Here is a 27773-nt window from a genome sequence, read left to right as displayed (position 1 = left end):
AAGGGTCAAGGGGAGAGAAAGAAGTAGATGGAGGGAGAAAGCCCTGAGGAGGGGACGACAGAAGAACAGAAAGCTTTCAGACCGTGATGGAGAGGGCAGGAGGGAGAAAAAAGACGAGAGGAGAGCAAAACAGGATTGAAAGAAAGGGGATACCTAAAGGGAATTAGGAGAGGACAGGAAAACAACAGAGAGGGAAAGAAGAGAGGAGAGGAGGAGAGGGGAGGAGGAGAGAGAGCTTTCCGCTTCTAGTAATGATTTAACAGGACAGACAGAAAGCCATCAAGCAGCAGACCAGACCAGCCAAGACCACAGTCTTTGTTCATGAGCAACAGTTCCCGCCACTAATGACTAGAGGCCAATCGAAATTCATCACGGTAACAACATTAGCCACCATATGAGGGGCGACCGCTGCAAACTGACCCCGGCGCTGAAAGCATGTGGGTGGAAAGAGGCCCCTAAAGTAAAGAGGCCGTTCGGTCTATAAGTGAGCACGGTGTTTGAGATTGGACATTAGGCTCCTAAAAAAAGAATGATTCCTTAAACCTCTTAAACCTCAATCAAATGGTTGAGGGGAAAAAAAAACAGTAAAATGGTTTGAGTTGCCATTTATTGATTTCTAGCTTCATATTTAGTTTCCCTAAATACCATTCATGGGTAATACCAGTGACATCATCGTCCTATTAGACTGAGAGGTCTTTTTGTTTTTTTCTTTTCTTTAATTAAATTCTTTTTGATTGAAATACATGTTCCACAAAGTGGTAACATGGATTTACAAATGAGGCTTTAAAAATCTTTCTACGCTGGAGAGACTTCCCATCAGCTGGTCTAGACATGCTTCTCTGTGCGTGCAGGTGATGCAATACACGATCCATGTGTGAAAGTCTGTCTGTAGGACCTCTCATGAAACACTGTGGACATTGAGGAGAGGTTCAGTGTCTGCGTGTCTGGCTGTATGGACTCTTTTGGAAGTGTGCAGATGTGCAAGACAGGATTCTTGTCTGACCTTGACACATGAACTAGACCTACGCTGGTCATGTGTGGATGTGCAAGACATCCACGACGCCTGAACTTCTGGCTATAATCCATTTCAGATGTCAGCGTACAGAAATGTGAGGAAGGTGTCATGGTGAATGGCTATACTCCCTTTGTATACTGTAGTGTATGTTACCATTACTCATGGTTGTGTCCCTTGTACTAACTTCAAGACTAAGTTTGGCCAGTCATTTGTTCTCCTTTGTGAGAGCACAGTCCATGTGTCAAGTGTTCACAGTGGATGTTCACAAATTACACAAAAAGAAAGACATATTCTGGCTCTTCAGGTAGCCTATTTTAAACCTCCAACTAACCCATGTATGTAATTTGGGTGGGTCTTTAGAGAGTTCATGTTGGTGGTTCTTGTTGTTGGTGTTGACTATGAACCAGTGTAGGAGTGAAACCTCAGTGCAACCACATCCTGTTACACTCTCAAACTGTAGAGTAGGCAACACTCAGTAGAATAATGGAAAGTGCAATCCAGGATATAGGCTAGATTAATGCATAGAAATTGTCACCGAGATTGTGTGGGTCTATTCACACAGCAGTTGAACTCTGTCTCCACCATGGTTGAATGTTTTCATATGGCCATTACAGTTAAACCCCTGATGCAGGAATTGAAGGATTGCCGTAGGTACACAGTATACAGTAGTATATACATATAGATTTTCCTGTTTTCCTGCTACACTGTTTTTCATGCTATATTAGCACACATGATCAATGGCTTCTGCTACAATACTGAATGGCTGTAACCCTATTACCTCAACCTGTTCTTGCACTGACAGTTTTTTCTTCACCATGACACTGACTCTCTTGAGCACCTTACCATACACACAGAACTACAGGACTACTGTTGGACTACTTTTTGCACCTTCACCATGACACTCACTCTCTTAAGCACCTCACCATGCACACAGAACTACAGGCCCTGTCACTACAAGCGTCTCATGCTTGATCACCCTCAAGCACACTGGATTTTTTTATTTATTTATATTTTTATTTATATAGTATATTTAGTATTTAGTTTTGTTAGTTTTTCTTATCTCCTACTGTCTCTATTGTACAGTGGAGTTTGGTTATATGTTTATACTTATACTTATATTTACCATTTCTGCTGTAAGTGCATGTTGTGTGTGATGTCTGTATGCTACTGAGACCCCCCTGAATTTCCCCTCGGGAATCAATAAAGTATGTATCTATCTATCTATCTATCTATCTATCATCACTATAGATATATAAGCACACTTGATAAGAACTAAGACTAAACAACAACTAGATTGATTTCAAACCACTGATGGGATAATAGAGGGATTACAGTAATTACTCTCAGCAAGGACTTCACACTCTCCACCTCAAATTACCTCACCAGTAGTCATCTACATGACAGCAGCACAAATTGAGGCGCTAACACCCACTCAGAGAAGTCAGTGGACTACAAATCCCACATTACCTCAGCTGAATGATCGCCACGATTGGATCGACCTGATCTATGATTACAGCACTGCGGATAAAGAGGAGATAAGGCAAAGAAGTCTCTAAGGTGATGCTTTATAACAGAGCCAATTAGACCCCTGTTGATAAAGACGCTACCAAAGTAGCGAGAGCAGGCAGTGGGTGGTCGAACACAAAATCATTCAAACAAATGTACTCTGAAGAGACTAGGTTTTGAGGTAAATGTTTAAACATACTGTCAGAATATGGTTAAGTAAAATAAAAAAATATATATCAATTAATTGTAGACATTTTAAAATATATATTTTTCAGAATGGATAGGTGTTAGGAGACTAATATGAAACTGATCAGGGAAACAATATGAACCACCTAGAATGATAAACGGGCAAGTTCTAGCCAAATTCTAGTCCCCAAAATATCCATCCTGATAACTGAAAGTCAGCTTATGGTTTCAGCACTGTTCGATCAGAAATGACCTGATTTATCTGTGTTGCATAACCAAAATAGGAAATCCTCTTACTTTTTTTCTGACAGGTGACCTCATTGCTGGATTACCAGGAAGATGATATTTCCTTGAGTGTTTTGCCACAGATAAAAGTCTTACAGATAAAAACTGCAAAAGAGCAACACATCCAAGCACCTATGTAGAGGTAAGTGTGAAGACAGAAAGGCATATGGCAGCATATAGGTAAATGTGACTGGATTTCGTATGGCTATTCATAATGCACCCGGCGGCGATGAAAATCAGTTTAAGTGTGATTTCATAATGAAGCCCGCCTTAGCCGATCTCAAAGTGAGGGTTGTCGGCTGAAGGCAGCGGTAATGTCACAGCCTTGGCAGCCGGAACTTGAGGCGAGAGGAGGGGAGAGAAAGAGAGCGGATACAAGCATTTGAACATTACACAAGCTGCTCCTGTTTCAGTTTTCTACATGCCCAGAATTACATAATCACAGCAGAGCAGAGGGGAGAGAGAGGGATGGAGAGAGAAAGACAGAATGAGAGACATGGAGAGATGGACAGAGTGAGAGATCAAGAGAGATGAAGAGAGAGAGATGAAGAGAGGAGAGAGAAATTAAGAGAGAGAGTTGTGACTTTTCCCTCTAGGAGCTCAGCTCAGCATCTTCTTCATTATGCATGCAGACTAGCCTGGGCTTCCTCGGGACCTGAGAGCTCGGCCCGCCTCTGGATTTAGAAACGCTCAGAAACTGGCCTGGAGACCCAGGGGTCTCTACACAGCAAGCCGAAGGAACTCAGCACTTCTCTAGGCCTCAAACTAGACCCACTGACATCCAGTGGATTCAGTCAGAGAAACAACAAAGACAACGGTTCCAAGGCTAACTAACTACAACTTTTTAAACTGAGGTCTTTCCTCTGAATTAAAACAAACTTCACTGTGAAAAATTGATTATTGACAAAATCCCCTCAAAATGTATGTGTACCATTTAATTTCCATTTTAACTTTCTAGCCCAGATTGAACAGTTTACATAAACATTTATCCCAAAGAACATCATATGGCCGATTGAAACTCTTTGTATGTGAGAGGTGCTGTAGCTGAAACTACATCTTAGTTCATCCCCATTGTTTTGCTTTTTTTTTTAATGCAAAGACATGCCCACTCAATATGGTACACTCTCAACATGCATTATTAGTCACTGTTATGAGTATTACACTAGAAAACAGGTCTTCCTTAGAACTCTTAAGACTAACTTGCTGCTATTGTCTTCCTGTCAAGACTGAATCAAAACCGCACCTGTAGGTATCTAACAGACCCGACACTATGTCTAGACTTGAAAGTCAACCTGGGAAGCAGAGCGAGATGAGGGGGCCTCTGTGACAAGCCCAGGTGTAAGTTATAGAGGTGTGGGATGCAGGGGTCATCATTTTTGGGGGAGAGAGTGATAGAATAAGGGGGGGGGGAGCAGCAATAAATTTGCAACCTCTGCCAAGAGCAGATCGATTGATGGCCCTTTCCACCCACTCAGGATGCAGGAACCAAGCCTACCGGGGGTTTCGGAGCTGGAACGGCTCCAGCAAGTGCCTGCAACAGTAGACACAGGAGGCAATTCATCAGGCCAGTCAGAAGAGTACACAACTCCGGTACGCAGCGCAAAGGGCTACATTCAAACAACAACCACCGACCGCGGCTTTGCTATTCATTACTGATAGAGCATTACTTTGACAGATGAACACGCCTTTGTCTAAAGTGGAAAATCAATATCCTTTGATGGAGATGGGGCATCAGCATATTGTGACTAAAAAGGTCAAAAGAAGTGATTCATTGTTGGAAAGTTGCTGGGGTTGCTGAGAAGAGAGGTTGAAAAATATTGCAAGCTTTCCAGAGAATCAGGGATTCACCACTGTGTGTTTTTATTAACTGATTAGGATGGCTAACGAACCTTGGCCCAGCTTAGCCTTGGAACTCAAAGCAAAATGAGGATACAGACAAGAGGAAGACAAACTTACTCTCGGCCAGCATTCTCACTGCAAGACCATTCTGAGACGCAAAGATATACGACTTGTGGAGACTCTACATCACATATTAGAGTTCAATCCATTCAAAACAATGAAACCAAACCCCTTAAAAGCCACAGATTTATAACACTCACTTTTAGACTCCACAAACCCACATCAACAAACACAATCACCCTGTCTTAGTTTGGCTATTAGAGAAAAGCATTTCCAATCAGGCCCCAGAAGGCACCAGCATGGATTTGACCAGCAGTGGACATGCCATTCTCTGTCAGCACACGCTTCCATTCTGACCTGAGTATCATTGTTGCAATGGTGAAAGCCCCTTGGGATGATCTGTCAGGCTACCCATATCACGTCATGCAGCGAATGCATTCTCACCGACCACATACAGACACACACTTAAAGGACCTGATTGTACACATAGGATCAAGAGCACAGAGGGGCAATGTATAGCCACCCCTCAATAATAAAATATGTGAATACTGACTTCTCAAGGTAGTGCAACTCCTGTTCTTATGTAGACAACGGGTCCTCTAAAACCCTGTGAAAAAACGCCCTAAAAATGTCCCATTAAATCATTTTAAAAAGACACATTTGTAGAGAGGTTATAAATATAGGCCAATGTTTTGGGGTTGATATGGATTCAACTACCAACCTAGATTCACATTCTATGGCTGTTGTTGACAATCAGGAAAACAATGGCGGCTCTAAGTGCACTGTTGCCATAGAAAACAACTGAAAGTCTTGGTCAAGTCACACAGGCACTGCCTGGCGACAATTGATGGGCAGAAACATAAACACTGCCACCATTAGTCAGAGTGATTCACTGATGACTGGAAGTCAAGAGAGGATTCTTCATCTTGGACTAAGACTGTGACAGTAAGTATGGGAGGTCAGATTGAGATGAGTTGCCAGTCTTGGCAGCTGGCACTGGTGATAAATACAATGCAGTGTAACAGAGAAAGTAAGAACATGTCCTATATGCTAGATTTAATACACGCAAAGGAATGCTTTGCATGCATTTTTGTGCTATGCAAATGGCATCGCATCTCTATAACATGTGAGTGTGGATGCCTCTCCGTAATGCAAACAAATTGCACGAATAATTAGTGTTAATATGTGTGTGCAATTAACGTTTTAGGCCAACTGAACTGTCTGTTTGATTTTATTTGTGTGTGTGTGTGTGTGTGTGTGTGTTGTTTAAAAGGAGCGCGGAGGCTTACTGTAAGGCAATACATTTCAATACATGTTTGATAAGAACCATTATTCTGCTGTGGGCTGTTACACTACTATCCTGCCCGGCCGATGAAAGCAATGCGATACATTTCAACGGCGCTTGTAAGGCAACTGATACTCACAACACAGAACGGTGTTAACGGCACTCACCGTCCCAATTCGGACTCCAGCTCATAGTAGTCTGCCAGTGTCTCCTTCTTCGAGTCATCTATCCAGTACTCCGGAGTTGCCCCTGGTCTAGACGAGGGCATAGTGAGTCCCCAACGCAATTCAAGTAGCCTGTCCTTCTTGGCTTTTCCCCTGCGGCGATTCACAGCTTGGTTCAGTTTCAAGGGATGTGGTAGAGAATGAATGAGTTAGCCACCTATAAGGTATGATCGGAATGAAGAGGAAGGGAGATAGATTGCCGTCTTCCTACAGCGTAAAACAAAATTTCGTCTAAAGAGAGAATGCGACCTACTTGAAAAAATGGGTAGGCTGGAAGGTACACAGAGTGTGGGCAGACCTAACTGAGCGCAATTGTCAGCCGCCAGCTCTGCGCCCTAACCATATCGCGCTCCCTGAAATGCAAGGCGAGCGGGTGTGAGAGGAGGTAGGGTAGCCCGCCTGTGTTTCTGCTTGGTTTCCACCGGGTCTTACTGTCGCCTCTGTAACGCGGAGACACTTCTAGGCTACCTGGAATCACCGCACGTCACAATAACATAATTACATAATATCCATCATGATCTGGGGAGTTTTCGTTGCCTCTGGCTTGAACGTATCCTTTCACTGATTGCCCAAATGGGCAATTTATTCTAATTTCTTTCAAATACAAATGATGTAGCTTATATTTCCAGATAAATAGGCTATGTAAATAACATGCAGGTGCATGGCGAATGTTTGCACATGGGAATCATTCATATCCTATTAGCAAGTCACGAATCTGTAAGTAGGCTAGTTTATTACAAAGGAAGAATTTGATTTAATAAATGAGTTTCCTTCATAATTATACTCAGTACATAAATATGTGAAAAATGATTCATGAATAAAAGCAAAAGAGCATTTATAAGATATTTCATCTTAATAAAAGAATATGCTTAAGATTCACTCACCTTTAAACAAATCTATTGGGCTAGTATATTTAATATTGAGAACACTGAATATTGATGAAATGTTTCAACAAAAAGAGAATGTGGAGATACTTGGAAAACAAGTATATTTTTATATTTTCAAAATATAATGGCACAAGACAAAACAAAAAGGCCAATCCCCCTCTTGGGCACAGGATCCACAGTGCCCAGCATGGCTGGCTGTCCTTTAAGATTCAAGCCAGGCATTGCTGCATGAGCCACCACACAGAGAAGCCATCTGCTCAGTGGCTACCTGCTCTGTGCAAAATACAGACCAATGTGAAAAATAACAAACCTCTCAGTTCCTCTATTCACTCCACTTACAATGGAGACATGACACAAGTCAGTAATTAGACTTATATACAGGTTGTATCCTCATAAGTTTTGGACTTTTTTGGATTTTTTTACATTTCAATGGGTGAACTTGTAATTGTGGACATTTTTGGACTATTCACTTCGGTAGACTGAAAAATGAATTGACTCTGAAGGATCACCCAGATTTCTCTCTCTAATAAGCACTGACTAACAAATAGATTTGGTGAAACTTGTTTTTAACACACCCATCCATTCAGATGGCCCTGCCATCCAAACACACACATACACACACTCTCACAATCACACACACCAGGGTTGTTACTCAGACTTGGGCTTCATCTCGCTGCGTTCTCGGGCCGCCAGCGTTCTGGCAGAACAGCTGTGTCAGGGACACGCTGGCCCCGTTCTGATCCAGCTCACACTGATTCATCTGGCGAGTTCCTCGGTGTGTCCTGCCCCAGAATCACGCTGGTCTCATTCTGCTCTCCCGAGGCCCACTGCGCTCCGCTCACACTATGCAACTCGACACACCACACACCACACTCAAGTAGGTTAAGCCTGTAAATTTCGATGTCGTGCTATCTGTGTAAGATTCCTGCTGCTGGTACACTCAATGTTAAAGCAAGGAAATGTTTGATTAGAACTTAGCCTGCCATGGCATGATGTAGATTAGTTCAGTTTCCAAATGCATTAGCATGGAGTAAGCCTGCAAGCATAATAATGGGTCTGAATAAATGTACATTTAACAACTTATGTGACAGTGTTGCAAAAACACGTGTGCACACAAACACATACACAAACACACACACACACACACACACACTATGTGGTAGGCTACTGCTCTCTATTAGTCATGACTGTTTTAGGTCACTCAAAGTTTTAAAATGACACTGCAGCAGAAGTGTGCTGGATTTTAGCTGGGAACTCCTTGGTCTCTACAAAACAATGGCCAATCATTCTGATTCTTATTATTATGACCGCCGCGCAGCGAAGCATAGCATCAGAGAGGGTTAAAGCGGAGCTAGTAATCAAGGATCTTTGATAGCATATAGCACCCATATAGGTTTAGTCAGATTTTTGTTTTTCTTTTTCTTTTTCGCATGCCCAAATTTCCGTCAAGGATTCCCGGGACACTGAAAGACCGGGGTACACGAAACGTGGTGGGCATGTAACCCCACATGGATAGCATCGAACCGTCGTTTTTCATTTTGATCTGTAGGCCCCCCCCCCCCCCCCCCCCCCCCCCCCCGCTGGACTGGACCCCCGAAAGGAGGGTAGGGCAGACACAGTTTTCTGTGAATATCTCGAGAACCGTAGGGTTTAGGAGGACCTTTTTTTTTTTTATGTTGATCTCAAGGGGCCATGTCAACCCATTCCATATCCACTCACTTCATGTATAGCGCCACCTAGTTAAACACAAAAAAGTAAAAATGAGGTGTTGTAATCGCAGGTATCTGTGACCTAACATAGTCAAAACTGCACGAAATTGGAAGTGTAGGATTATTATGACACCCTCTGTATGCAAGTTTTGTGGAATTCCGTTCATGGGGGGCCACACAATAAATTAATTTATGTTACTATACACCAACTGGCCTGTAGGTGGCCGGAGACAGTTTTCTGTGAATATCTCGAGAACCGTAGGGCCTAGGAGGTCCACCTTTTTTATGTACGTTGGTCTTAAGGGAGCATGTCAACCCATCCCGTTACCACTTATTTCATGTATAGCGCCACCTAGTTAAAAATTAAAAAGAAAAAAAATAGGTGTTTTCATCACAATATCTCTGGCTGACAAGGTCAAAACTGCACGAAATTAAAAGTGTAGGATCATTATGACACCCTCCGAATGCATGCCAAGTTTTGTGTACTTTCGTTCATGGGGGGCCTTACAATAAAATAATTTATGTGTACATTTAGTGATGTACACCAACAAGGATTCCCGGGACACTGAAAGACCGGGGTACACAAAACTTGGTGGGCATGTAACCCCACATGGATAGCATGGAACCGTCGTTTTTCATTTTGATCTGTAGCCCCCCCGCTGGACTGGACCCCCCGAAAGAAGGGTAGGGCAGACACAGTTCCCTGTGAATATCTTAAGAACTGTAGGGCCTAGGATGACCATTTTCCGTATGTTTGCCTCCAGGGGTCATGTTAACCCATTTCATGTGCACATGTGCACAAACAGATACACACGCACACACATACTTACACAGTAGACATATGTACGCATGCACGCACAGGCACATACGCAGGCACACACACAAGCACACACACACACACATAACATAAACATGTACATGCACACAATTCAAGAATTTCTCAGAATTATGAACAGGCAAGATGGAGGTGGGGTTGTATAAAATGAATTTTACATGTGAAATCTATGAACTAATCATGTTTTGGTACTTGTTGTCTAGCAGATACCAGTGAGAATTGAGTGTGGATAATGCAATTTAGTGAGACAGTTAGAATCCTATAGGCCTTTCAGCGTGATTTATTTTTGTGGAAAAAATGTGCTGGACTGGGCGGCGGTCATATGTTGTACCGCTCTGCGGTACATCTAGTTCTTAAGTGTGCTGCCTTGACTCCTGGAGGATTCAGCCCACACAGTGGACTAGATGCATCAGCACCAGCAGCGATTTTGAGAATCTAGCATAGAACGGAATGAACTCATCCTCAGCACTATGCTAAAATATTTCTGTCATTGCAATTACACATGCTGGCAGCGTGCCTGAAAAGCTGGATACTCAGCAGCTAACATGAAAGAGTGTGACTATCACTGTGACAGTAAGCACTTATATTTCATGACAGTTCCTGTCTTTGACATACTATCATTACTGCCTGTTCAGAGACAGGATAAAATCATATGCCACCCAATGGCATAATTAATACTAAGGGAAAAGAATTCTGTTTTGACAAAAAAAAACAAAAAAAAAAACAGAAGCATTTGAAATAGGAAAATGATATGACAAAATGACATCATACTCATAATTACCATTCAATATTTATATTTATATTACACAGTTAGCACAATATAAAACGCGCCAATACAAAAATGAGGACTGCATGCAACCACTTCTTGCAGTTACAACACAGGGAGCATATGTGAGGGGGCAGGGGGTGATAGTGGGGGATGTGTGTGTGTGTGTGTGTGTGTGTGTGTGTGCGTGTGCATATGTGTGAATGTGAGCATCTCCCTGTATGTGTGTGCAAGTGTGCATTCATCATGTGTGAGCATGTGTGTTTATAGTAAGGCACTCTTCATGTACTGCAGTAAGCACAGGCTCTGGTTGAGCTGAGTCTGTGTGTGGCTCCAGGTCTCCTCCAGCCTCTGCGAGACCTGTGCCGCCTCCTGCATCAGCGTGGGCTCCGTCGACAGCAGGCGGAGGTGCAGCTGAACAAAAACAACAAGACAAACAAATAAATAAAAAAATAAAAAAACACAAAACACATTGTGAGCTGCCGTCGCTACCGTAATAAACTGTGAGCTATGAGTCATAACGCATTCATTGGCTGGAGTCCTGACTTTTGTGTGGAGACCCTGAATCAGGGAAGGAGCGCAAACGACAGCAGAAGAGAAGCTGAGGTTGCTCATCCACCCTCACAGGCTCTTTATTAATATTTGTATTACCGGGGGACAAAAAGAAAGAAAAGCATTCCTGTGTTCCAGCTACAGACATGAGTCACCCTGAATTAAAATCACCTGTAACACTGACAGAAACTGTAGCCCACACTGTGAGAATTATATTTTACATTTAGAAAGCATTATAAGCATATTCAAAGCATCTTCCTAATTAACTATGTAAATTAATTCATTCAAAAGGTAAAGATAAATGTCTGCAAGGCTGATTCTGGGACATTTAAGCGAGATATATCAGCTCATTCCTAGAACTCCCACAATAGTGGGTGACTGACAAAAATGCCATGTTACACAATTCACTTCAAAATCTAACCATATGGTTGTCTCTGCTGCCACCTGTTGGACACTGCTGTCATAGCAGGGGTTTTGGGGTGGTGTTACAGCTAAGGGAGGGGAAGTCACTTAGGACCTCACAACGGAGTTGACTTCCACATGCTGCAATTTGGTGAAATCATGGAGTTTGACTGGCAACCAAGCAATAAGCAGTAAGAATTAGCAACCTCATCGAAGCACTCTGAAACTCAAAAAAAAAAAAAAAATACTTTGTAGAATCAACCCTGACCCCTCACTGAAAGATAACTCTCTGTTTCATATTTACTACAGAGCTATTTGCTCAGAGCTTGCCCTACTGTTTCATGTCAGAGTAGGTGGGTTTACATGGACAGTTTTTTTTGCCTTTCCGGTTAAACTATTCTGATTGAAAAATGTGTGCCGTCTGTTTACTGTACATGATGTATGTTCTATTCCGATCAGGAGCTCTCAAGCGCTTTAGAATCTTTGATCGGAATAGCATTTGTTGACTCCTTTTCCTTCAGAAGATACAGCAGACAATCTGATTGATTGTTTACATGGCTGTTCAATTGGAATAGGAGCGGAATACACCACCTCTTTTATCATTAAAATTCTGATCGGATCAGGCATTTTTATTCTGATTGAAGTGTTTAAATGAGAATTTTTATTCCGATTGAGCCATTATTCCATTTCTAATCAGATTAAAAGTGTCCATGTAAACGTGGCTAATGGCTGCTGTGAAAAAGGTCCACTAACTTGGGCAATTTTTGTTTGGTGAGGTTCTGCGTCACGGCAGTGCGGTACCTTTAGGAAGAGGGCCAGGTAGGCCTGGGCGAGATCAAAGTCCCTCCTGGAGTCCAACATGCTGCTGATCAACCTGAGGAAGGCCGTCAGAGTGTCCACGTCTCCGCCCATGTCAGGGGCCAGGCTGCGTAGCTCGGTGTCGATGGCCGAAGGGCCCATCTCCTTCAGCAGATTCAGGGGCTCATCGTCTGGGAACAGAACAAACAAATAAAAGTCCTATTCATTACATGTAATAAACACAGTCAGAGCTCTCAACTTTGCAGGGGTGGGGAATAGTGAGGGAGAGAATGGGAGGAGTATCAAAGAATGGAGGGAAGGACTTTTCCTCAATGAGTATTTAGTCCTCAGTGAATCTGCCATCTGTTGTTAACTGATTAACACATTCCCACACACATGAAATTTACTTATAATTTATCAGTGCAATTCTATGTTAACATTCATTTTTTCAAACAATTACATGGTGATTTACTCTTACAGGGGGGCTACAATGGACGCGTGACTGAAGACTGGTCTATGTTTTTCACATTTTAGTTTTTTTTAACATTCGCACCGCTATCACGTCTGGCGTAGTCAGTTCCACTGATCATAGTTAGGCGAACAGAACAGTGATGAAACAATGATGGAACAGTCATCAGACCAATGTCAGTGACCTGACTTGGAGTTTCACTTACAGTTGTTGCTAAGCAAAGCCTTCTCCAACTGCACGTAGAATGGGGACTTTTGGGCCAGAACTCCAAAATTAAAGACTTTGGACTGAAAAGAGAAACAGAATAAATATAAAGCCTAAACAAATACACATGGCAACACAAGTCATTTTGCAAAGCGACTGATAAAAGTTGTAATTCACAGTTTGAGTGCCTGGTTTAAGTGGACAATGTTGGGGAGTCTAAGCACTACAGATGTTAACTGTCTCTTTGTTGAGAAAGTGTTTGTGTGTCTGTGTTGAGCGTGTGTCTGTGTTTAGTGTGTGTGTGTGTGTGTGTGTGTGTGTGTGTGTGTGTGTGTGTGTCTCTCACCTGATCTTCCTGGGGGGCCTCCGGGAGAGCAAACTGGGGCACCAGGCCAGGGAGGGTGGGAATGAAGAAGGGTGCCGCCTTCGGCACTTTGGGAGGCTCCTTGGGCTTGTTTCTTTTCTGTGATAATATTATTAACCACACACATACATTCATTAGTTCATTCATCTGGCTGAGAATATCATTCAAAACCCTTAATGAAAAGACGTGAGGCCGTTTCACAGAGGCTTCTAAAGAACCGCAGTAAACATGCAGCAATAAAGACTAAAGGCCGTTTTATCTTTCTGCGTCGAATCGACGGCGTAGCCCCAGAAAACCCTGTGCGTCGCCGTGTTCCCCCTCCAAACCCTCCGCCGTCGCCTGACGCGCACCACCAAAAAATTCTAACTTTGCGTAGAGGCGATTCAGACTACAACGCAGACTGCAAGAACTGTGATTGGTCAACTCGCCCTGTGTGTTGATAGCTGCTGCTTCAAGCAGCCTACTGTGGGGAGTAGCAACATGCTAGTTCACTGACATAAGCTTTGCAAATAAGCTCAGACATATTTTGGTTACAATAACGGGGTTATCCGTTTGTCTATGTCCAATAATGTTTGTTAATGTTTTCTATATAGTATATTTCTGGATAACTTTTACAAAATCTAAGCAAGAGAAGGCCAAACAAATAAAATTAATATTTCAGCACGGCAGCCAATGGAGTTCGCCATTCTGACTATCGTTTCTGTAGTGAGCGACGTAGACACAGGCGACGCAGAACTTCACCGGCACAGAGGCAGCGGCGTAGTCAATGCATGGAGTCGACACAGAAGCATAAAACAGCCTTAAGTCTGAGTAGCATTTAACAGCATACTTAGTTTTGTTCAGAAGCTATCCATTCCATATCCATACCGTAATTTCCCAACTATTAGCTGCGGCTTATACATTGATTTTGGCAAATTCCTTCAGCTATGAGTTTAATACAGTTAATATGGTATTAATATGGTTTTGTTTCTTTTAACACTGTCCTGCGGCTTATACACAATGCGGCTAAAACACAGGAAATTACTGTACTGCCAGGAAGGACTGGAACTTAAGAAAAGGATATGCTAATAAAGAGCGGGGCTGAGACTTGTATATATTGTGTGATATGAGGTAAGTTTAAGTTTGCTTTGTAGTTCACTGAGAGGTAGTTACTTGATGGTTTCCCCTCAGTTTAACAAGAATAATTTGTCTGGTTGGTGTGAACACTTGGTGTGTAAAAAAAAAGAGTGGGAAAGAGAAACGGAGAGACAGACACGAGATGGAGAATCATCTCCATCTGACACCTTCTGTTTTTCAGCATAAGTGTGATCACACAACACACAACACGACTGTAACCTCATTTTGCATGTGCACACACAGACGGAGAGAGATACACACATACATGATTATGTCCCCATTTCCCCGTGTCCCCCCAAACACACACGGGATGCAACGGTACAGTGTACGATCCCATACATATCACAGTTTTTGGGCCACAGTAACAGTTTCGGTATTTTACTATATATAAAAAAAACACAGATTTAAACAATTAACTACATTTTTTTTCATTAGTTTTCAATTGCTTTGTGCAACTATCAGTGGAGAGAGCTGGGGTGTCTGTGCCAATATATTTTAAATTCCTCTCACTGATGTTAGGCCTACTGATGATGTAAAGCACATTGAACTGCCTTGGTAAGAAATGCGCTATATACATAAAATTGCCTTGCCTAAATGTGTATGGAGGGGACATTATACAGTACCCTCCAGAATTATTGGCACCTTTGGTAAACAAAACAGGTATAAAAAGTAATCTTTTGGTGATTTATTGTAATATCAGAAAGATGTTTTTGTTTAAATTATTTATTTCTTCATGAGATTTCCCTTTTTCTCAGAATAAAATTACAATAAATCACCAAAAGATAATTTTCTATACCCGTTTTGAGTCGAATAATTCTGAAGGGTACTGTAGCTGATATTATTGAATATAACTGACTATGACACTGTAACAATTTTCCATCGTGACAGAATCCTAAGACAGTAACCAAATACACCCGGAAATGTGACTCCAGCTTTTATTATTAGCCTATCTGGGAGATATTAAGTGTGTTTTTGGTGCGGTTTTCATAGTTTATCTATCTATAAGGACGACGCCAAGCTACCGGCCGATTTCCATTAAACATTAAACATGGAAAGAATGGGCTGCAAGAACACATTAAACTTAAGTAGAACCATCTGATGTGTAGTTTCACTTAAGATACATTTGAGAGACTTGGTAGCGAACGTTTCTTTTCTTTATTTTATCGTATCCTTCGGTTCAATAACATTCCGTGTACCGTTGCATCCCTAACACATACGCGCGCACACACACACACACACACCTTGATGACATCAAGATGGAGCAGGTTCTTCCAGCGTGAGTCAGGCAGCAGGGAGAGGGTGATGAGGTGCTGGTCAAGCTGCGCTGGAGAGATGTAATCGGCCAGCTCAGAGCTGTCCATGTCCTCCTCTTCCTCATCTTCATCGTCTACCAAACAAAACACAGGAAAATATGACTGTGCTGAAGCTAGCTAGTGACGGCTCAGGTGAGAAAACAGGCAAGCATGGATTCAATATTCACATCTCTGCTTAAAAGTTGACTTAATGGTTGTATCAGCGATTTCAGGCCCAAACAAGGCCCAAACATAAATGATCACATTCGTCTAATCTTTCCTAACGATTCGCTAGCTGTCTGCCCCATAAGCAGGCTGTCAAAAAAAAACGCATCTCTGTAAGCAGCTTAGGCTCCGAGATACAAAAACAATTGCTACCAACAAGGGTTGGCAACCCACTCAAAGGCAAAATAAAGTGTTTCAGCCAATAACCAACGAGATGTGCGTTTAGGAGAGTTTTAATTGCACGGGAGGGAGGGGGAAGGAGTAGCGAGCTAGCTCTCTGTTTTGTTTGAACATCAACAGAAGTGACGTATCCCCGCTATCGCTGATACAACCTTTAATATGGACTGCACACACTCCTTAATATGGAGTTCTTTTCAATATATTCCTGCACAGAAGCGCTTGCATGAAACAGAAAAATAGGCATCCCTTCTATTTTCTAGCGGAGTCGCGGTTGCAGCTTAGTTCAAGCCGCGTCTGAGACACGGTTACCGTGGAGGCAGTGTGGCTGTTGTAACCTGTTAACATGGGCGCCAATCAACAAGCAACAGAGCCATTCTGCAGAAGAGTCACAGGTGACAGGTGTTCAAGCCGCTAGTCATATGAGAGTATGGACATTATCTTACATTTTGCAATTTTCAGCATTTTTGCATTGTTTAATGCTGTTAATGGTAAAAAAAAAAAAAAACGAATCAGATTTTTTCAATAATCTACATATTAGATTAGATTTTTGCATTGTGTTGAATAAATATAGGACAATTTATTGTTTATTGGTTTTTGAAATCCTCAAATATCGAAACTGGAATTGGAAACTGGAATTAAAATCCCATTATTGGTCGGGCTCTATTCAGGACTAGGGATGTAACGATTACCGGTATAATGGTAAACCGCGATAAAAATGTTGACGATAACAATGAAACAAAACTGGTACCATACTGATTCTGTTGTCTAATTGATGGTTTTAACTACGATTCGGATTAGGCTACACCTGATTTTAAAAGGCGGAACATTTTCACTGCAAAATGTGCACTGTATTATGTAGCCACTCTGCATCTTATTATGTTCGCGTCCACATTAAATCCATTCCACTCACGTTATCAGGAGAATACAGTAGCCTAAAGTTTTATTTCAAACACTTACTTTGGTCTCACTCATTGGATCTAAATAACAGAAATAGCAAACTCCAAGTTATGGTAGGGTAAGTTAAGCTATAAGCATATAGCCAATTAAACATGAAGAAAAAAGTGAATGGGACACTTTTTTAAACTTATTTTAGCTTGTGTAGGCCTTTTAGTGCTTTCTGAACATATTGAACACACTTTTAGAAATACTGTGATAATACCGAAAACCGTGATAATTTTGGTCACTATGACCGTGAGGTTAAATTTTCATACCGTTACATCCTATTCAGGACGATTCAGGTTTCAGCAAACAGCCTTCATCAAGGTTCTAAAATGTTAACTTAAAACATCCATATTTTAAGGAAACTTAGTGTGGTAATAAATAATTTTGTTGCTGATACAAACTAATAAATTATACGTAATGTAGATGAATACCTGGTAAATCACAACAAAAACTTTCACAATGTAGACTTTACAATCATCAATGTGCCCCTGTAAGGGCCTTACAACTGACCTGCTCAACAAGCTAGAATAGACCTTTGAAGTTCGCCTACAAAAAGAAGCCAAAGCTGCCATCTTTGCCCATATAAGGACATATATATAATTCATTATTGAAGCCTACCTATGGCAAGTTGTATTGCAAGCTCTAGGGTAGCAAAAATCAAAGTTCGCCGTCTTAACATACCGAAGATCACAGTACCCACTCGAAGGCAGAGGACAAAAGTGTGTAAAGCAAAAAGTCTGCATTTTAGATTTCTTTGTCCCCGCTAGAGTTTAATAGGTGTGATAATTTAAAATCCTCATGTTATTTTCCCATAGAAAAAAAATCGCAAGATACCAAACCTCCTTATATGGGCAAAGATGGTTTTGTAGGCAAACTTCAGAGGTCTATGTTGTTCATTGTGCATCATGTATGCTTTTCTATTGACCTACCATGACTGGGGAATGTCCCAGGCAGCATGACAACTGCAGGCTCATAGTCTGCAGGTAGGGGGCGCAGTGACACCACACTGCACAAGGTACTGTTTGACCTGGATTAAAATGAAACAACACAACATTCAAAATGTGTTTATCAATCACCACTTTTAATTTAGTACTATGACCGGTAACTTGAGAATTTTTTATTTTTTTAAATCTTAAAATGATCATTAATGATGTATAGTAGACGTTAAAAGAAAAACAGCTTACTGTCCTATGCCTACCCTGTCCAACTGTAGCCAGTTTCAAGTCTAGATTTAAGTCTTATCTGTTCCCAACTGATCAAATGCACTGTACTATTTTTGTTTACTTAACACACTAGGCTCTGACTCGTATTACACGTTTAATATGGTTAATATCGCCCAGCACAAACTAATGTAGTGTAATTTCATTACTGAGAAAAACATCTTGCTAATCTAATACCACGCAACACCACCCACCACACCAACAGAGGTGGGTCAGTGCATGAAGTTCAGATGAGGAAGTCCACAGTACATGAATTCCTTCAGTCACTCAATTTCATGAAAATCATAGATGACCGACTTTCATTTAACGGCAACTTCCAATCGTGTTCTTCAAGATGTTAAAGAAAGGCTACAAATTACTCAGCCAATTTCTGCTTCATTGCACCCAGCATTGCACCCGGCATCACAATAACCACAGTTTCCGCAGCACAGTCATCTTATTAACTGTGTGTTCCAGATTCAATATTGGTGCCCAATGTTTTCATTCTATTTTTTGCAGATTCTTTTAATTAATGTATTTGATGTACTTTTCTTTCTTTTAATCATATTTTCATCTTTTCTTGTTTTCATCTCTTAATTTAGGTTTTATTCATTGAATAGCTTTAGTATGAAATGTGCTTTATACATTAATGGCCTTTTTTTGCACCATTTTGATGATGAGCTTTTATATAATTTTTAAATAATAAAAACAAGACTCTGGTCTTGTAACCGGAGGGTTGCCGGTTCGAGCCCCGACCAGTGGGCCGCGGCTGAAGTGCCCTTGAGCAAGGCACCTAACCCCTCATTGCTACCCGAGCGCCGCCGTTGAAGCAGGCAGCTCACTGCACCGGGATTAGTGTGTGCTTCACCTCACTGTGTGTTCACTGTGTGCTGTTTGTGTTTCACTAATTCACCGATTGGGTTAAATGCAGAGACCAAATTTCCCTCACGGGATCAAAAAAGTATATATACTTATAAGGACCCATGTAGTAAACACTGAACTGTAGATTCAATTAAAAAAAAGATTAAAGCTTATTGAAATTTTACTTCCGTGTGTTAGTTTGAAAGTTGAGGGGTCAGTCTTAGGCTCAGATTGAAATTCTACTTCCAAATGTTAGTGTGAAAGTTGAGGGGTCAATCTTAGGCTCAGATTGAAATTCTACTTCCAAATGTCAGCGCATGCGCACGCACGCGCACACACACACACACACACACACACACACACACACACACACACACACAGAAGTTCTGTCCCCTGCATTGATGAGTTCTCACCATAAGAAGATACCCAGGTTGTCGACGTGAGAGGACGCCAGGAAATTTCCTGTGGGGGACATTGTGAGGCTTACTGCTGCAGCGTCCACCAGAAAGCAGTCCACTAAACTGAAAAGAGACCACGTAAGATGGAGGAGAGAGGAGACAAAGAAAGTGTGTTATTATTATTTTATTAATTTGTGTGTTTGTTTTTATAACCTACTTGCACTACTTCATGTTAAATATTTTTCTCTTTTTTATGTTTAAACTTCATATGTTCATGGCATTGTTTTAGCAATGTTGTAATACTGTACAGTGATACCAATGGAACGTATTGGAATTTGAAATTGAAGAGAGACTTCAAGAGAAAATAAACTGATAATGTGAGCATACAGGAGAGATGAAACTAGACATGCCGAGATAAGAGAAGTTTTAACCACAGGTTTGTCTTGGCCCAGTGGACCCGATCGGGGGATTCCGTAGTCAGAGAGTGACAACGCGAGAGAACTCCCTGACAGCGCTGATAATAAAGCCCTTAATCATAAGTGATGTCACCCTTCTCGCTGAGTCTGAATGTTGGTCAATTTAACATAAAAGGTCATCTAGATAACATAGGAAAACCGTGTTCAATCTGAAAAACAACATCAAAAGCATGGGGCGACTGGCTATAGCTAATGCGGTCAGGAAATTACAGCATCTTCAACCTCCTCCTGATGAGAAAACCACATCACACATGGATTTAAGAATAACATCAAAACATTTTCATTGACAACCTTTCCAAAAACATTTCTACTGTATGACACAGACTGAGCCCAATAACTGAATGATGACTTAGCAGCCTTTTCCACTTGGATAGCGAGATTATGTCAAGTCAAGTGGAAACTGTATCATGCTGCAGAAATGCACACAATGAAACATTATCTGTAGAAGAGAACAACAACATAATCTATTCCATTCCACCTACACAGACGTGTCATAAGAAAGCCCACCCGCTGTAACTGTCTGTCGGGAGGCAGAGAGAAGAATTTTGGTTGGAAGACTACTGCTGTTTGTACTGACCGAAACGTGTACAATGCAGTTGAGACTTACCTCAGTGTTTATCTATGGTCATTGCAGTGCACTATAGAGCAGTATCCCATCACCTTACATTTAAATTATGAAAGAAAGTCTTGGTTGTCTTAAAGACTTCAACAATGCAAGATCCATATGGCAGACTTTTTAGGATTAGGATTTAGGATTTTAAGGTTTGCACTCCCCATCTCTCTCTCACCTACCCCTTCTAATGACCTCCACTGTCCCATCAATAGAGGCTTAAGACACCAACAAAGATGAATGTTACAAACTGTTCATCAGCAAGTTCAAACAAAGTTTCATAAATCTGCCCTACCACCGCAGCAACCAATACACTGAGGGGTTGGTGCCTGCCCTCCTCTGGTTCAGTGCACAATTCCTGCCATGCACTCAGATCGACTGATATCAAGACAGTGAAAATTCTTTCGAAATTGCACTGAGGGAGAAAGTGAGATATATACAAACACACAAACACGCACAGAACCCCTTACCAGCCAGAGGGGAGGTCCCAGGTACGGATGGTGCAGTCCATGGAAGCCGTTATCAACCAGCGGCCATCTGGGCTATACGTCTGCCAGGAGTGATAAGAAACAGGGAAAGTCCTTAGTGTCCAAGAGAAGTGCATCAGTGAGACAGAAACAGAGAAAGAATGAGAGAGACAGATAGAGATAAAAATGAGCGAGTGAGTGGAAGACAGAGTGGGAGCTACCAAGTCATTGATCTGCCCACGATGTCCTGAGAACTTGCGGACGATTCTTTTGGTCTCGATGTCCAGGACGTTGACAGTGAAGTCGTCCAAAGCAATGGCTAGCATTCCACTGGGGAGAGTAGCAGGATAGAACAAGATCTTAAAGGCACAGTCAGCAATTCTGGCTATTGATACTGGACCCTCACAGCTAATCATATTACATCCCATGGGCCTCGAAGCCAATCTTATTTCACCACTCTGGAGCCTCACAGCCAACCATATCAATCCAATCAAACCTGTTGATTTGCTGGAATTCCCACCTTGTTTGTTTAACATTTATAATGCCGGGATTGTGTACGTATACGAACACTAGTTGTTTTTTAGCTTGTGTACACACAGAACGGACGGCAAGAGAACCATGAAGAGTAATTCACTGAATGTGACAGCTGTATTTGTTTCTAAAGTCTGAACCACTTGGAAAAAAAGTGCTTGCAGACGCCATCTTTAACTGCTTATTCTAGTCACAAGAGAACATTTTTCAGGACTTATTTTGTCAAAAAGTCAGTCAATTATTCAATTTCAATGCCTTTACATACGTACAGATTAAAAGATCACAAAGCAACAACAACTTGCATTTGTATGGTGCTTTATCAAGGCACCAAAAGCGCTTTACAGTGAAGTTACCTCACTTATCGCCAACGTGTAGTAAGCAAACAAGCACACAACGGCACAAAAACCAGACAAAAGTCCTCCTGATTACCTCTCCCTGTGCAGCAGCGTAGAGGCTGGTGAGGACTCTAAGCTCAGTGTGTGGAGAAGCTCATGGCTCTTGAACTTCCAGATCTTGAGGAGATGGTCAGCTCCGGCACTAATAGTCAGCTGGTTGAGCCCGTCAATAGCCACACCACGCACCGGGCCGGCATGAGCTAGAAGAGAGTGAGGAGGTAAAGGGCCATTCACACCAGGAACGATAACTATAAAGATAACTTTAACAATAACGACACTAACGTCCACACTGACCGACAATAAGGAAATTCTCTCCTTGTGTTGACAGTGCTCTAGAGTGCGACCAATTTGGTCGCACAAGTCACTAAGGGTGCGACTAACATTTTTCCTGGGTCCCACTGGTGCACCTAACATCATAAAGGTGAGTGCCTAGACTTTCCTAGCATCTGTTGTCTCTCCGTGAACACAAGAGAATCAGCAATGGATAAAGGAAATAAATGTGACAAAACAGATGACAGAAAATGAAGAGAAATAGACCCACAGAGAGTTTTTTTCGTTAAGAAAAGTAGGACTACTGTTCCGCCCAATACTGTCATTCCCGGTCCATGCTCTGACAACAGGCCGAAGATAGCATGCGACTCAGAGACAGAGATAGAGCATACCAAGCTAGAGCTTGAAACTCAAACTAAAAAAGGCAAAAATATATGCATTCAGGAAAAAACTGGTCAGACCAGTTTCCCAGGCTATGGTATAACAAAATAGAGAACACAATGCACTGTACTGCAAAGAGTGCGGTCAAAGCCTGGCCAGTAACATGTTAGCAGTTATTTTTATATATAATTGTGCTTCAAATAAAGACAAACATTTACCTACACCTTATTCTTGTTTAAAATCATTTATCATTCACATAAAATTGAATGTATATGACCTTAAATTGTGGCGTTAAAGGCGACACAAAATTTGGGTGAACCTAAAATTTGATGGATTCTCATTGGCAGATTTTTACTATTCTCAAAATCACTGTCATCTGTGACACTGACACTGTCAAAGTGATCTCCAACAACATTATTCTTCATGTTGTTATCATTATAGTTTATGTGTGAACATTGTCATTCATCTTAGCTAGAACGATACTTTTTTGTCGTTAACGTTATCATTATAGTTATCATTATGTGTCTGTTTTAAGGTAGGCATAGGAGCTAAACACTAACCTTTGTCTTTCCCATATTGACCTCTGTGGAGGCCAGACTGCAGGTTGTACGTGTCAATGTGCCCGGTAGAGACAGCCACCACCACAAAGTTCCCACATGAGGAAATATCTACAGCCTGCAGGAAGGAAGGAGAGAGCAAGAGAGTGAGAGTAAGAAAGAAAGAGAGAGAGAGAGTGAGCGTAAGAAAGAGAGAGGGAGAGATTAAGACTGAGAGTAAGAGAGAGTAAGAGAGAGTAAGAGAGTAATAAAGAGAGTACGAGAGAGAGAGAGACAGACAGAGAGACAGACATTGGAACAGAAAGAGATAGACTCCCTGTCGTTCATCCCACTCATAGATCTAAACTCAAGAACTATGACAATGTGAAACTATGACAACATAAGCTTAAGGTTAAAACTATAACGATGTAAAACTAAGACTGAAATGTGACTCATGCTAATGTGACAATGGCAATAAAATGGCAATGTAAAACTGACAACGGCTTGTACTGGTCCGTGTAACCCCACTACAGGTAGAAAATAGTGAAGTAAGCTGTTACACTGGCGTTTTCCAAAACACTTGGGGCAGAAAACACCAAGTTAACCTCAGTCAAGATCACCCTTCAAAACGGCGGCCAAGCACAATTTTCTCAATTTTTTCATTCCTAAGTAAATACATTGCATACCATAATATTGGGGGTGGTGTCCCCTGAAAAGTTGTAGGTTCAATACCCGCCTTACAACATTGTGCCCCGAGTTGCTCCTGGGACAGTGGCCCTTGTAATATAATTGACAAGTATAGGTCGCTTTGGATAAAAAGCGTCTGCTAAAATGAATAAATGTACAAATAGATGTGATGACAGGGGTTCCCAAATTGTGAGGTCAGACTGAAAAAATGGACTAAGAACCCTGAACAAAGTTCATTGGAAAATCCCACCCCTTGTTCAACATCTGAGATGACCGTCATCACTATGGGACTGTTTAAATTGTTTTACAAATGTGAGATCACAAGTGGTCAGTTAGAAGTGTAAATCAAGACGACAAGGGGGGCCTGGCATGAAAAGTTGTGAACCACAGGCATCCTACATGTGATAAAACTCTATTACAACGTTACATTTTAACGTTACTATGATTAGGTGTAGTGTATGTGAGTTCATATTTTACAAGTTTTGAAATAGCCTTGAAATGTTGGAGTAATAAGTTAATTAGTTAGTTTGGGTTAGTCGTCACTTGAATTGTATGAACAGGGTACCAATCCATTTTCACTGCAAAAATTTCCATGACTTTTCACAGCCTTCACATTGCTTAATTTACCCCATAGGTTGAACATTTATTAAATGTGATGAGACTGGATAAACGAAGGAAGCAATCATATTCTGTGACATGATGTATGCTATCTCCTACCTACGTCCCTATGAAATGTCATGACTATTCCAAAACTTTCAAAGAATACCCTGAAAATCTGATATTATAATTCCATGACTTTTCCAGGTTTTCCATGACTGTGGGAACCCTACCCAAACAGGTTTTTTCACCCATGATTACGGGCTGCAAATATTAGGGTTCAACCGTGAGAATTTTGGTTTACAGCAAAGTGGTGCAACACTGGCAATAGTCGGGGAGTCAAGAGTGGAAAAGGAAAAACTGGACAACAAAAAGCATTTTAAAAATTCATTACATTAAATACAACTTGTCTTCAGATGAGCACAAGAGTTTCTGTATTGCCTGTGTGGACTCATTTTCAAACAGCCAGGCAAACAAAACTTCAATAAGTGAAATACAGCAAATGGCAAATGCCCAGGCTACCTCAACAGAGGCTATTTATGTTTCACCAGAATTAGGACTTTGAGTAATGCTGGCAGACGTGACGTTTTTTGTCTTAGATGTAGTCTGACATTATTATTTTTACTGACGGGCGTGATTTGAAAGCAAATCACTGAAAAACAAATCTTCTGAGAAAGACAGCCAATCCTCAGATGGATAATTTTGGTGTATGTGCAGGTAGCACACTGTCGGCACACTGTCCAAGAAAAAGGATATATATATATATATATATATATATATATATATATATATATATATATATATATATATTGGCATGCAGTAAAAATATCAGCCATATCAGCCAGCCTTAGTAGCCAGGGAGTGCATACTGACCGTGGCGTGCACATTCAGGGCCCGGTTGTGGTGGAAGCGGTCCGGCTCCAGTTTGTGCGCGCCCATTGAGCCCTTCTGGTGGTTCCAGGTTGTGGCGACGACGAGGCCACGATGGCATGCCACGATGCCATCCCAGTCGCTCTGCCGAGCGCACTCTGCAACAGCGCAGATAATATGAACTTTCGAGAGTACCTCCTCTCCTAGAACTACAAACTGCTGGACATGCTTAATCAAGCACTTACCACTACCTTCTTCCCCATCCTGACTATCCCTCGTCTCCCTCCCTCGACTTGAACTGTTATTCTGTTCTATGCGACTAGTACTTATGGCTACACTAACAATATCCTTGTGCCACTGTACCTTTATAGTATCTTCATTGTTGTAAGTCGCTTTAGCGTCAGCTAAATGACTAAATCTTAATGATATCCAGCAGGGAAGAAACAGGCTACACTTAATACTCCACAATGGTAGTTACACACAATCTCTAACAAGCTCTAAATACTAGGTCAAGACTTTGTAAGAAATTAAGAAATGGCCATGCTTGCATGCATGCATGTTAAGTGCCAAAGGTGTTGGTCCAAAAATATTGTACCTGAAGCAAATGATGTGATGGCTGGCAGCTTCGCTGTGTCATATTTCAAGCCTTTCTTTTTGGCTTTCTTCTTATTAAGAGTTCCTATTGAAAAAAATAAAGTCAATATGCAAAACTATGCATGCATTTTCACATTCCCAAAGACCAAACCTAAGTTTCATGAATCCAGGTATTTGGTTAGGGCCATCTAATCAATGTTGTCCTTTTTCATATTCAACTGAAAACACAATGTCCAGAATTCTTACCATGCCCCAAACTCTTATTGAATCGCTCATGAACAATAGAAAAGGACTGCAGCGTGCCATCTTGACCTTGAGGAAAGAAATAAAACCATAAACGCATTCACACAACTAATAATACACGGGCAAATCAAACACATTGTTTATAAACAGGTTATAAAAGAGGACTTCATGAAGCAGCCGGCTGCGAAACCAACCCGCACTAAGAATCGTTTGGCCATTGCGGCCGTGGTGAAGAATCTTGGTTGGTGGGGCGCTGTGTCCAAGGCGACAGCGGAGCAGACGGCCCTCGGCTCCCGGAGTGTCAAATATCCACACCTGCCAACGTTAAAGATGACGTTTCATCTCCTGATCCTGATCAAGTAACTCAAGTAACAGACAATTAGGCTTCCCATATGACACAGTTGGCATTGATAAAACCGTTGCAACTAGCCATCTGATGCATTTCAGGCATCTAAGTTATATTTGAAGTAGTGCCATTATAAAAACAAGCTACTTACAAAAACATGCCTGAAAAAAAAAAAGTTATTTATTTCACCAATTTAGAGGTACAGCCCATTATTCAGGCAAAAATTACCGATATCTCATTATTGATATGCAAATTTAATGACATTGCCTCAAGAGCACGGAAGTGAGGAATGTCTTGATAGGCTGGCATAGTGTATGTTTTGTCTTAAGTCATTTTGTTTCTTTTCCATTTACAGAATTGAGTACTGTACCAACTGTTACTTGTCAGACTCTGAATGGAAGACACCAACCCTGATGGCATTGTCGGCACCATTGGTGATGAGGAGGGGTTCATTGAGGAGGAAGGTCAAACCAGCAATAGCTGTGTCATGGGCATCTCTCATCTGACCAATCAGCTTCTTTTCCTCCAGATCCCACAATCCAATGTGACCAACAGGACTTCCGGCGGCCATTATTGGATGCCCATCTACCAGACATAATAATTATTTGACTTATACAGTATATGACTGTCCTATAGAAAAAATATTTTCAAATGCACAGGTACAACAGTTAACTGTAAAACTGTAAGTATTTATTGTTAAGGACAGTCACCATGATCTCTCACTCTTTTGTAAAAACATCTATCCGATCACTAGGGTGCATCATCCGCCTCACTTTTTGAAAAAAAATTGAAAATCAATCTGTCCCTAGAATAATTTTGTTCCATTAACCAAATAAAACTTCCATGAGAAATTTTATTGAATTTCTATTGATGTTTAGGTGGCCCAACGAGCCTCTGAAGTTTTCACGTCCATAAAGCTAGGCTGAAAAAATCATTTTTCTTAAATAACGCCAAAACTAATGGGTCTAGCCCTATAATGTCAATGGAAGTTGAATATAAATATGGACTTTCCGCATCATTTGGTATGAGTTGTGTGTCTCTATCTTTATTACTTCCTGAGATATGGCAGTAGTGTACATTTTGGGGGAGCAGCCAGACCAACGGATACCTTGTCTTAGCTGAATTACTGAAGCCAAGCAGGTGTTGGCCTGGCTAGTACTTGGATGGGAGA

General features: G+C 41.4%; 2 protein-coding genes across 4 annotated transcripts in view; both read right to left on the bottom strand.

Annotated features, from left to right (window-relative positions):
* The window catches only part of camk4 (calcium/calmodulin-dependent protein kinase IV), a 22978-nt gene extending 16125 nt beyond the window's left edge, over nt 1-6853 (bottom strand). The window contains exons 1-2 of one of the 3 annotated variants that reach the window (XM_042058827.1): nt 6654-6853; nt 6344-6557 (exon numbers count right to left, since the gene is read on the bottom strand). In XM_042058827.1, coding sequence (XP_041914761.1) covers nt 6344-6444 — 101 coding nt within the window. In that variant the 5' untranslated portion in view covers nt 6445-6557; nt 6654-6853. The remainder of the gene's footprint in view (nt 1-6343; nt 6558-6653) is intronic. The other 2 variants (XM_042058828.1, XM_042058829.1) reach the window with 2 other exon arrangements.
* A 3755-nt stretch (nt 6854-10608) lies between these two features.
* wdr36 (WD repeat domain 36) overlaps nt 10609-27773 on the bottom strand; it is a 31463-nt gene continuing 14298 nt past the window's right edge. The window contains exons 8-23 of the mRNA XM_042059922.1: nt 27012-27187; nt 26451-26571; nt 26260-26325; nt 26015-26098; nt 25423-25577; nt 23290-23404; nt 22113-22278; nt 21374-21482; nt 21156-21235; nt 19615-19722; nt 18071-18168; nt 15744-15889; nt 13369-13485; nt 13024-13105; nt 12353-12540; nt 10609-11011 (exon numbers count right to left, since the gene is read on the bottom strand). Of these exons, the coding sequence (XP_041915856.1) occupies nt 10862-11011; nt 12353-12540; nt 13024-13105; nt 13369-13485; nt 15744-15889; nt 18071-18168; nt 19615-19722; nt 21156-21235; nt 21374-21482; nt 22113-22278; nt 23290-23404; nt 25423-25577; nt 26015-26098; nt 26260-26325; nt 26451-26571; nt 27012-27187 (1961 nt within the window). The 3' untranslated portion in view covers nt 10609-10861. The remainder of the gene's footprint in view (nt 11012-12352; nt 12541-13023; nt 13106-13368; nt 13486-15743; nt 15890-18070; nt 18169-19614; nt 19723-21155; nt 21236-21373; nt 21483-22112; nt 22279-23289; nt 23405-25422; nt 25578-26014; nt 26099-26259; nt 26326-26450; nt 26572-27011; nt 27188-27773) is intronic.

This window comes from Alosa sapidissima, chromosome 13 (genome assembly GCF_018492685.1).
Source record: "Alosa sapidissima isolate fAloSap1 chromosome 13, fAloSap1.pri, whole genome shotgun sequence".
NCBI lineage: Eukaryota > Metazoa > Chordata > Actinopteri > Clupeiformes > Clupeidae > Alosa > Alosa sapidissima.
Note: the sequence above shows the minus strand (reverse complement) of the source record. Positions and strands in the feature narration are given on the sequence as shown.